The sequence below is a fragment of the Rhopalosiphum padi genome, chromosome 2 (assembly GCF_020882245.1).
Source record: "Rhopalosiphum padi isolate XX-2018 chromosome 2, ASM2088224v1, whole genome shotgun sequence".
In the NCBI taxonomy this organism is placed as follows: Eukaryota; Metazoa; Arthropoda; class Insecta; order Hemiptera; family Aphididae; genus Rhopalosiphum; species Rhopalosiphum padi.
In genome coordinates this window covers 91,677,789-91,690,837 of record NC_083598.1, presented here as the reverse complement: position 1 = coordinate 91,690,837, position 13,049 = coordinate 91,677,789, and the positions used below count along the sequence as shown (strand labels likewise).

The 13,049-nt window shown below is 21.8% G+C and overlaps 1 protein-coding gene across 36 annotated transcripts in view; it reads left to right on the top strand.

Annotated features, from left to right (window-relative positions):
- The window catches only part of LOC132920679 (longitudinals lacking protein, isoforms A/B/D/L-like), a 243,860-nt gene that overhangs the window by 98,754 nt on the left and 132,057 nt on the right, over positions 1–13,049 (top strand). The window contains exon 5 of one of the 36 annotated variants that reach the window (XM_060983299.1): positions 11,890–12,092. The exons of 32 other annotated variants lie outside the window; for them this stretch is intronic. In XM_060983299.1, the coding sequence (XP_060839282.1) occupies positions 11,890–12,077 (188 nt within the window). In that variant the 3' untranslated portion in view covers positions 12,078–12,092. Of the gene's footprint in view, positions 1–2,978; positions 3,182–4,577; positions 4,832–5,890; positions 6,209–11,889; positions 12,093–13,049 lie in introns of those variants that run through there. 3 more of the 36 variants (XM_060983271.1, XM_060983270.1, XM_060983298.1) reach the window with 3 other exon arrangements.

Here is a 13,049-nt window from a genome sequence, read left to right as displayed (position 1 = left end):
ACATTGTGCCTTTTTATGTATCAAGTTTTTAAAATTACATCAGAAAGATGATGGCCGCCATAGATTAGGTAAATGAAGATGATTTTTGAAGTTTTTGGCTGCATTTTGACATATTTCAACTGGTATAGTGGTATTGTGCCAATCTCCTCCCTAATTCGCTCTTTGAGGTCTTCCAAGATATGAAGCTGATGTTTAAAAACCTTTCCCTACAGGTAGCCCCACAAGCAAAATCATAAATGCTCAAATCCATTGAACGTGCGAACCACTCCACAGAGACGACCATTTTCAAAAAACGTACGAATAGGGAAGCCCTGTTGTTCACTAGACCAAACTATGGTAATGACTGATAAGTGATAATGTCATGGTCTGCCCGACGAAATGAGACCATCATAATCGCACTATACCCACCACACGGGAAGTACCAACCTCTTTCAAGACTGCACCGTTTGATTTACCCTACCCTGTAGTTAAAATAAAATAAGTAACCAAAATATTTTCATAAATAATTGTATTTTATAGATGGTTAAATATTCTATTATGAAATTACAAATAAATTTGTTAATGTTGTTTATAATCTTACATTTATATAGTGTTTATTATTTTATTTTTTATTTTATGTGATTTTTTTTTTTGTTTATCAAAACACCATTTATTTTATTAAAATATTGATATTAAACATTAATTTAAAGATTCATTTAGTATTTGCTCAATGAATAAACAATGGTTAGTTTGATGAAAATAAAATAAACAATATGAGATTTGTTCAAAATATAAAAATTCATACTACAAATTTATAAATGTGGTAATATATTAACATTGGTTATGGTTATACTTGTGTTTTATCTACTAGTTGATGGTTTGTAATTTTCAAAATCTTTTTAGAATTGTTTAGAACAATTAATTAGGTAAAATGCTAGATTCCTAACAGAGGTTTGCCTGTATCTCTCCCACAAGAGACAATAAAATAATTTTAAAATTGTATTATTATCGAGTTTATATGTTATATGTACCATATTATTAATGTATTATGCTATATTAATGATAATATTTTTTAAATAACTATTTACCAATATGCTTTACATATATAATGTGTATTATAATAAATTATTGACAAACTTGAAAATTCCATTTTAATGTCTTGCCTAACTTTCTTTTTCTTATCATAGTTCAAATCTATAATTATTCTATGAGGAATAGCAAATTTATCATCAATGGCACTTTTTAATGAACATATCTATATTTTATATTATATTGTTCATTTAAATGTTATATAAATATTATAAGTTTAATTAATTGTTTGTAATTGATTGCATGTTATTAGTTGGTATTTCAATATTGATTTTAATTATATGATTAAGTATGACTTAATAATGAATAAATATTATCTTGTGAGAATTTACCCATTGCAGTATCTCCTGAAATAACAAAGAAATCATAATTTTTTTTTTTTGAGACTCAAAAGGACAAGAACTACATTTATTTCATATTTTAATTTAACTTAATGTTTTGGTACACAGTTAAAAATTTTTTTTTAATTTAATTATTTAAAAAAAAAAAAATCAAAAATTGTTATTTTGTAGAGATTATTTTTCTGAAAATATGGCGTTTCAACATTTTATTTTCATTAATCTCGTGATTTTTAATATTTTTTTAGTTTCAAGAAAAATTGTGAATTATTTAATACCATATAACTATATAAGTACCAGTGTTATCAAACCTGTGTGCTCTTGCCCATATAATAATATGTATAAAAAACTATTCTCAAAATTTAAAAAAATATATTATAAATCACGATGCTACTGAAAATAAAATGTTGAAATATCAAAATTTTTTCAACTAAATTACAAAATGGCTCTTTGATTTTTTTTAAATTATTAATAAAAAATTATTTTTTTAACGCTATTATTAAAACATTAAACTAATTTAAAATATGAAATACTTGTCATCCTTGTCTTTGAGAATTTTTAAAAAACATATAATTATGATATCCCCATTATTTCGGGGTTAGAGCAATTGGTAAATCTTCACGGCACACTGTATAATAAAACAAAATAAGTCGATGATTTAATTATTCATTAAACATTAAAATCAAATAATTAGCTCATTTATTACTGGTAGTAATTATTTGTAAAGTAGATTTGATAAAATAAATATACTTTTTTAAATAAGCAAATATAATATACATCTACAGATATTCGAATGTTTATAGACTTATAGTATTTTATTGTTTTTGGTTAGTACTTTCGTCCATTAAACTGTCATGATATATCATATTTTATATATTATAAGACTAATTTAGTATTTATTCTATTAGACTTAAATAAAATATAAGAAAAAAGTTGTTTTATTGTTGGTAACATTAGACATGTAAAATGGAATGTAAAGTGAAAGATTTTTTATATAAATATGGGACTTAATACAAATATGGTTTAATTATTTGTTTACTTTGGTACGGGATGATGTGGTATTATATTTATTGATAATAATAAATAATAATATTGTCATTAATTGAACTAAATGATAAATTACTGCACTTTAATGTATGAAAAATAACTATAATTTTGTAATTATTTTAAAATGTTAAAATGTTGACTGATCCATGGAAATAATTGTTAATTAAAGATTTTGATCATTAATTTTGATTAAATACAGTAATAAATATATGAATAATTTTAATGTACTTAAATTTAAACTTTTTTATAAAAACTAAATTCTTTAAGAATTAAAAATATTAGGTGTGTGGGTGCTTGGTGGTAAATGCATGAATGACATAAAATATTTAAGTTGCTTAGTATGATATAATATTATAGAAATAAATGTGTTAATTTATCTATCATCATTGTTTTGCCCCTGAAAATTCAGGAATTTATAACTGGTCATGCTTATTACTTCATTAGAATATTAATAATAAATTATTAAATTGTTAATTATTTGTTGAATTTAAATTAATTCAAACTGTTTTAACATTTTTGTTTTAGATCAGAAATCAATTTTCTTTTGCCCTAAAGGATGTGGAAGAAGATATAAGCAAAAATGCACATTAAACCGGCATCTAAAATTTGAATGTGGTATCCAGCCAATGTTTAAATGTAATTTGTGTGGAAAATGTTTTCGACATACATTTACTCTAAAATTTCATTTAGCAGATGTACATATGATTATTTAGTTAAACTGAATTAATAGATAAATATTTTATTAACGTAAGTTTGTTATACATCTTCATCATATTAGTAATATTAACTCATGTATATCACACAAGATACATAAATATAATAATCTCATATACTATTTAGTTTAATAATAGTTATGTTAATAAATTTTGATGTTTAATTCATGGTTAATAGAACTTTTGAGAGAATTTTAATATATTTGATTATAAAGTATTTCTTTTTAAATAATTAAAAATACAATTTATATTTATAATAATTATTAAAACAGGGTTTGATTAATATAGTGATGGTAATATAAAGTATAAACCATAACTATTAATCAATATCATTTTGAAATATTACTATTTTAAATTTTAGTATCATTTTTGTTTTTATTCATATTACAAAAACAATTTTAGAAAAAAAAAAAATTAAGTTTCAAATAAAATATAAGCATTTCATTGTTCTTTATATGAATATTTAAATAATGTGTTAATAAAAATAAAAACGCATTTTGAATAAATTTTTTATGGGTAATTTTATTCCAAAGTAATGATTGTAATGTTAACAAATAATTTTTAATATACATCTGTGTATTGATAGTTTAAAATAAAATGCATAACATTTTATAGTTAATTTAAACATAAATTGGAATGCTTATGAACACTTATAGTATAAAACCCTCCAAAAAATGTATTAAATTATTTAAATTTGTGTTACTATAATTACAGTGTTTTAACTGTTATTTTGTTTTGGATAGTATTATGTCATAATTTTTAGCATAAGTAAGTTTTATTTTTATTATTACTAAGAATAATTACAATCCATATTTTAAATTAATCATATTATATTGTGTTTGTGATATAAGTATACATATTACACACATACATACATTACATAATTTTAATTTTTAAAATTAACATAGTTTAAATCTTTACCTATATTAAAATCTTCTAAGATAAATAATATTGTAAATTATTATAATAAATTTTTTTGTAATCTGATGTTTTATAAATTAAAAAAAGAAAAAATTTTATTTTGAAGCTGTAATTAATTATTTATTTTTATGTTAAATTGTTTTCCCAATACCTAATATACGCATGTTTATCCAATAATTAACTAAAATATATTTTAGATAAATATTACATTTTTTATAATATACAATAAATTATATAACGATGCATCTAAAATAAAGATTAGGTATTAATATATAGTATAGTCTGAAATTGGATCTTAAGTTTTTTTTATTACATTTCATGATGTAAAAATCTTAAAATCTGGTTATGGGTAAAACTGAACTAAATCATTTTATGCTTGAAATTTATTTTGATAATTAGTGATTAATTTCTTATTTTTTTTATCTTTTTATTTTCTGTTTTAGTATATTTTATATAAATATTATGTTAATATGTATTAATATTTTTTTAGCTCAATGGTATAATTGCAATGAACAACCACCAACTCCTAAACATTTTCAACTTGGTCCCTTTTGTTTTGTTTGTGTGCGATGTGACAGAAAGTACAAATATGTGAGGAATTTAAAAAAGCATCAAAGATACCAATGTGGTGTACCTCCACAATTCCAGTGCAAAATTTGTAACAACTTTTTCACACAAAAGTCAAGTTTAAGAGGTCATATGCGAACAGTACATCGCATTTCATGTTGATTATCAATTTATTAGTTCCTTTATTTTTTATATGTATTAGATATTTTGTCATTATGTTTTATGATATTTAAAAAATTTTTGTATAAAGGTACTAAAGTTATTATTAGTTGTATGATATATATATATATATTAAATATTATTAAATAATCTATCTTCAGTTTTATAATTTGTTTTGTGCTAAATTTCTTAGGAACAGGTTTATTGACAGTCTAAAATCTTTAAAATATTTGTTATAATTTATAAAAGTAAAATTGTTATCTAAAAATCTTTAAAAGTTATGTATAGTATAATTTTAACTCAACTTAAGTTTGAAACTAAAACTCTAGTTTTAAAGTTTTTTTAGTTATCAAGGGATCATTGGATATAATTTGTGTATATTTAACAATTTTGAGAGGAATAAAGAATTAAATTACTATAACTTTTAAGTTTCTTTAATATTTCCTGACTGATGTTTTATTTTCTAGAAAAATAAATTCCATCTTTTTTCTATAAAATAGGTAATTTTGTTCAAAAGCATGAAAAATACTATTACTTACATTTAAATATTGTGATTTTATAACCTTACATAAATGATTTCATTTTCATTTTGTCTAATGCCATATCACAAGCTTATTTGTCTATATCAAATGTATTATTCTTAAGTAATCTGTATGATTAAATATATGAAGATTTTATTAATTTATGAGAGGTAACTATGTTTGTAATATTAATGTTGAATATGAAAACAGTGAATCTAATTGTAGTATGGCATTTTATTAATGAAACTATTATCTAAATTGCAAAACATAATTCCTTTTCTTAGACTAGAATTTTTTAACTTTATATAATATATTATATTTTTATTTATTTTTTAAATTCCTAGTAGTAATATATAATTTATAGTTGAATATTTTATAAACAATTTTTATAGTAATATAATTTATATCCAAACTTAAGGTTAGGTTATAACCTAAGTGCTATTGTTTTTTTTTTAGTTATCCAAAGAGCTTTAACTACATTGAAATGTTGTTTTATTTAATTTGATTATAATGTTAGATATGTTTTTTTAAAAACTTATTTTGATTTTTAACACAGTTCTAGGTATAATAAGACGGTGTCGTAAACCAAACAATCGATGTGAATTCATTTGTGGTTGTGGTCGAATATACAAGTACCGCAGAAATTTGACCCGGCATAAGAAATATGAATGTGGTGTAAGCCCACAGTTCCAATGTGAAGTTTGCTATAAGCAATTCAAATATAAAAATGAGCTTAAAGCTCATATGGGATTTGTACATAAATTTGTGATTCCCAAAATTGAAATGGGACCTTAATCAAATTTGTATACTATAAAAATAAACTGTTTGGCATTTATTTCATATTAAATTTAAAACAATTTTTAGTTCAGTGAAACCATATTTATATTATTTTATAATACATTTTTTTTTAAAATTATTATCTCTGAATATTTTTTTGAGCATAAGCAGTGGTTTTTAAATTCTAAGTAGCAGTGGCGCCACCATGAGAAGGTCAGAGATTCAAACCCCATCTTAGGTTGGGTCATTAAAAATAATTCATTGTATTTCAATTAAAAATAAAAATGTTTGAAAGTTTGAATGCAAATTTTTTGAGTTTGACAAAACATTTAAATTATATATATAGTATGAATTTGTGAAAATTTAAATTTAACTCATTCCCAATTTAATGGTATTTTTACCTATCAATTAGAAATTAAGCTAATTAATTGATTGAGTATGTCCTCAATGATCTCAGTATTTCTGTAAGTATAAGAAAAAAGTAAAGAGAAGTTATTAAGAATTTAAAAAAGTGTATTGTGAGCTTTGCTCAAAATTGTTTTAGTTAAATATTTTTATGATTCAATATTATTTTTAAATTTTATAATACAATATTCATCTATCTTATGTGAAGTTGAACAAAGCAACATATTGATTTTCCAAATTATTTCTTTATTATTTGTACTTTAATTTTTAAATTGTATTATTTAGTGTTTACATGGAAACGTTTTCTATTTTTCTTCAGTTTCTATGATACATTATCAATACAGTTTTATGATTTTTTTTTTGCATTTATATATATATTATTATAACATTTAATTTACTTTTTATCTATAGAAATTTGTTTCTTTAAATCATGATTTAAAATGTAATTGTCGTCATTAATTTTAAATGTAACCTATTAATAATCTTTTAAATACTAAAATATATTGAATAATATTGTTTTAAATTTGAATTTGTTAATACAATATTTTAAATATTTCATTTACTTATATTGTTAAAAATGTATATGAGTAAAGTGTGTGTTTTGAAGTTAGTAGAATGTAAGAAATAATGTAATGATATTATTAATTTTATGTATTTAAAATTGAGTGAAGTAATGTACAATGACCATATTGCACAGTTTTTAGTTTTTAATCTTAGTATTAATTCTATTATTACAAGTAAAATGGTTAAGGTATCATATATATTATGTATTATATCAGGGGTCACCAATTAATAATTTTGAAGGACCACATTAGGAATCTGAAAATTTTTTGCGGGCCATCAAAATTCTAAGTACATATTTACATTATTTAAAAACCAATAATATTTAACAAAAATAATAATTTACAATCATAACACATATAATTTTGTCGTAATATGTGTTATTTATTCTTTGTTGGGCCGAATAAAATGTGTGTTTGGTGCCATTTGGTGACCTATGTATTATATTATACTATAGTTCATCAGAAATAACCTTTGATATTTTCATGTTCTATATTCTGTATAATTTTATTTATGGTACTTTGCATTTTGACATAAGTAAAAATTCAAAAGGCTGTGAATTAACTGATTATCTAATTAAGTTTGTTGGATTGACCATATTCTAGTAAAATTACAAAAATATTCTCTAAGCTCTTGTAGTTAAATGTTTTAAATTGGTATGGAGTCTATACTATAGATGTATATTTGTATGGTTATATAAAAATGGAGGAAGCAGAAATATTTACAACCACTCAAATTTGAAGAGTATAAGTATAATATACTTTATGAAAAAAAATGTTAATAATTAACTTTATTAAAGAAAAATTATTTTATATTAAATTTTTAGTATAAATACTAAATATAACTTTGTATAATATTTAATTACTGGTTTGGAATTGTTAATGTCGTTTTATGTATTTTTAATTTTTTGTTTTCTTTTGTTTTTTTGTATTTACATTAATTTTTTTTATTTTTTAGAAAACTTCAAGAAATTTATATGTAATCGATGTAATCGTAAATATAAATACCAAACTTCACTATCAAGACATATTAAGTATGAATGCGGTGTAAGTCCACAGTTTCAATGTCAATTTTGCTATAAACAGTTTAGATATAAAAATGAACTTAAAACTCATGTGATATTTGTGCATCATTTGATCCCCACAGTTGAAACAGGCCCTTGATTAAATGTATATAATGTATTATAATTATAAAAACAATTTTTATTATATTTTTGTTTTATTTCCTTTATAATACAAATATGTATGAATATTTCTCAGTTTTTGGCTTTAAAGAAAAAGCTATATAAGTTAAACATAGTAGTATTATCTATTAAATATTTATTATAAATTTAATAAATAGTTGGTTTTTGACAAATTTATTCATTGATGACTCAGTATTTTTCCAGCTTTAGAAAAACCTAGAAAGTATCATTATAATGCTAGATAAGTAAATTTCTAGTTTAAATATAGATTTACTTAAAATTGTTTTTTTGAATGACATGATTCAAAAAACATGTTTTGTTATAAGAATTTTAAAATAAAAATCTCTTATTTTATATCTTTTACCTAAGCACACTATTCATTGTTATAAGTAAAGACCGAATATTTTTATGCAGCTAACGTCTAAAAAACATGCAATTAAAATGCTGAAATATGCAATATAGTGAAAAAATAAATTTTTATTAGAAATTATATAACTTATTTTTCATTATAAGTACTTCAAATTGCATTTTTTATTGCTATTTGTTTTTATATTATTATTTATTAATTGGCATTAACTATTAAGTATTAAAATATTAATTAAAAAAAAAAAAAAACTAAAAAGTCAGGCAAGTGGATTTACTCTGCTATGCATTAGGTATCGAGTGGATCACTGTTATGGTTGTGTTAAATTTGAATGCAATGATAATTGATAAGTATCAGGATTTTGGATGTGTGCATAATTCCATACGGCAAGGTTAAAAAAATCGAATTTTTCAAAGCCTATAATTAGAATAAATTTGTGAAATATTTTGAAAAAAAAATCATGTAAAGACAATGCCAATCTCAACTATTGGTGAAAGTTTCAAGTTTCTACGACTTGCACTTTTTGATTAACAACAAATATCTTAAATCGTTTTAGGATATATCGTTATTTTACTCGATTTTGTAAAAATTTTAATTTTGTACACTCATAAATTTTTTTCTATTTTTTAGAAGTATTTAGGAGATTTTTTTTGCAGTCATTTGAAAGAAAAATTATGGAGAACTTTGTATTTGGTTTTTTAACCTTAGGTATAAATCACAACAATTTTAAGAATTTTTAATTTCAAAATTCCTTGCAAATTTTAACGATTTTGACATATTTTGTAAACGTTTGAACTTTAAACGCTCATTAACAAAAATTGAGGCTAACTATTTTTTATTTTTTTTTACTACGACAAGTAAAACTTATAATAAAGTTTGTATTAAATGTTAAAGGTTTTTTTGAATTCCAAATTTTTTTTATAGGCATTTCAAAAAACAAAAACCAGAAAAATCGAAAATTTCAATTGTTTATAAATAAATAACACTAATATAAACATTAAGTGAAAATTTCAAGTATTTTCAATGATTCGTTTTTGAGTAACAACAAAAAAAAAATCGATTTTGTCAAAAACTGGTTATGCATAAAAATTCCCGTTTTTCCGTTACTTTTTTAGGATTTTTTCTGACGCTTTTGAAAACTATTGGAAATTTTTTACTTTTGATCTCCCCGAAGTACCTACTAGATTCACTTTCCTTTTAGAAATGGGGCTAAAGTTAAAAATCAAAGCACCATTACTACTCCAAAACCTGTTGACAGCACAAAAATAAAAAAAACACATCATTGTAAAGTCAATACATTCAGCATTCCATTAAGAATCTAAAAATGTAATTTAACTTAAATAAAATATTAATAAATAATAAATAATTATATATAAAACAATAACAAACTGATTTACAATATTTGATTAAAATTAATTATCATGTGCATTTCCAAGTTTTTTTCTCTAAAATAATATTTTTTGTCACTTTTTTGTGTTTTAATTGTGAAAACACCAGTTAACTATATCTGCTACGGATTGACTGTTGTACTGTATGTGTATAAGTAATCGACAATTGTTGTAGTATTTTTATTATCTTAATTACGTCATATTAAATCGATGTATATATAAATATATACATATACATATATAATTATATTATTAGATGTCCAATATTTTATAATATAACAACATAATATAGAGCAATTATAAAGTAGATACATTATGAATCAAAAATATTTGTACAAAAGTACTAATTAGTACATTTTTATAAAAAAACTTGAAACGTACAATTTTATGCTAAATAAAATATTCTTTAAATTAATCTACATCTCTTGATTTGGATTTGTAATTTATTTCTATAGGATTTAAAATACACTATAAAAAGATGCAATTCCATAGAAATTTGATCTCTAGTTATAAGTTAAATAGCCAGATGATAAACTTTTTAATACATACATAAACTAACAATAAATTAGTGTTTTGTAGATGATTGTTTTGAAATATTTGTACTGATTAGAACAATACATGCAGTATACAGAAAATTCTTATATTAAATGTTTTATGAAAATAATGTTTTTTAACAAACTGATTCTTAATGGAAACATATACTAAGAGTTTAATTAACCCAACAAAAAGCGAAGTAGGGAATAAGTGTTGATCACTATTACTTCTAGTCACTATTCAATAACTAATGACTACTATAGACTATAATCTGGTCAATGAAATAAAGATTTGTTTACATAGACAAACAAATACCAACTGATATGAGAATATTGAATAGGTAATCTACTTAACATAATCATGATTGAGTATATTATTTAGTTTGCCAGGATTAGCTTGGTATTTCCATAATAGCAAATTTTCATTTATGGAGACCTGTGAAGAGAGTCAGAAAAATTACATCAATAAATATGGACCAAGGTTAAAAAAAAATATATGGGAATTTTAATTTAAAATCTAAGATCCAAAAACCCAAATTTCACTATTTGCACCTAATGGTAGTGATTACACTTTATTTTATTATATTATATTTAAGAAGATAACATACTCAATAAGCATATTACATAGCGTATGTATATTGAGTTCATCACATTTAGTTTTTTAATTTTAGTATGAACTGATTTAACAAATTTCATAATAACAACATTGTCTGTATTTTATTGAAGGTATTTTTTATATGTTATAATTATTTTTAGACAATTTATAAGTGTTGAATAACATTTTTAATTAAAAAACATCCATAAATCGATTCAAAAATAAAGTATTGAAAAAAATACGCCTTTATTTTTAGTATTGTTGTTATTAAATTACAAAGTTGATTTATATTAATTTAAAAAAAAACTATACATGACTCAATAGCTTTGCATAAATTAAAAATATGTCTATATTATAAGTTTGTAAGACAGAGACAACAAATGCGAGTATCCTCTAAGTGAGTAAATTAAAATTTTTATCCAGCTTGTTATAATGCGTGGTTTGTGTGTAAAATAAATTTAATTTTTAATTTAACATATAAATTTGGTAATTGGCATTTCAATATCATTAGCTAAATCAGGCCTAAGATTAATACCATAATGATCAATTTATCATACATGTATCATATAAACTTTATAAATATACCTATACCTAACTCAATAATATTAATAGACTTAATTGAACATTTTTAGTATAAATATAATAAGATATTAAATTATTGATTTGCTTCTGATATTTTACTATTATATTTTTAATTTTCTACAGTATAGAATATTTTATATACTGTTATATATTTTTTTTTCCTATAGAAAACATCAAGAAATTTTCATGTAATCTTTGTAATCGGAAATATAAATATCAAGGCACATTGTCAAGACATATTAAATATGAGTGTGGTTCAACATTTAAATTTAAATGTTCAATTTGTTCAAAACAATGTCGTCGCAGAGATATACTTAAATTACACGTAGCTAATATTCATGGAATTATTATGTAAATTTTGATGAAGAAGACTGATATTTTAATTGAAAATTATATTTTGTAATTAATTATTTGTCTATATATATTTTAATTTTAATGTATTGTTTTTAATTTAATGAGCAAATTAAAATTGTTATCCAACTTATAACCTTGCATGTGTAGATACTTTTAAGAATTATAATATGTATTTAGTTTTAAATTTTATGAGTTATGCTTATTGTTAAAATATGTTTAATTCATTACTTTTGTATTTTTTGTGTTGTTGATTTTAGCTTCTTTCTTAATAAACAACGAAGGTAAAATTTCTAAATCATATATATGTCCTAAGTGTGGCAAGAAGTATAAACATCAACCTAGTCTGTGCAATCATAGAAGGTATGAATGTGGAGTCTTACCACAATTCAGGTGTAGAATGTGCAATCGTTTATTCAGCAGAAGTCACAGACTCCGTACGCATATCATGATATCACATAATAAAGTCTATTAATACTTCAAATTACATTTAATTATCTGGAGTTGATGTCAATATGTGTTGTATTTATTTTTAACTTTAATTAGTGTTTAGTTAATATATTATGTACTTTTTTTGTGAGATATTTTAATTATAATTTATAAGTGCTACTTCATTCATCAATGTACATATTTTATCAATGTATAAGTTATGTAGGCAAAATAGAATCATGATTCCTTAAGCTTTATTGATTTATTGTTGTACTAGTTAAAAATCAATAATATACTTGAGATAATATTATTTTATTCTAATTCTATGTTTTTAGTTTTGATCATTAAAACTATATTTCAGATTACACTTGTATAATTAATAACTAAGAATAAAAAAATAACCAAATCAATAAATTGCTAATAAAAAGATGAAAATAATGAAATTCAAAACATTTTATTTATCAAAATAAAAAATAAAATAATCCTTTGGTTAATTTAAATAAATATTAAATTTTTGTAGTTTTAAAAATGCTGAGGATTAAAATAT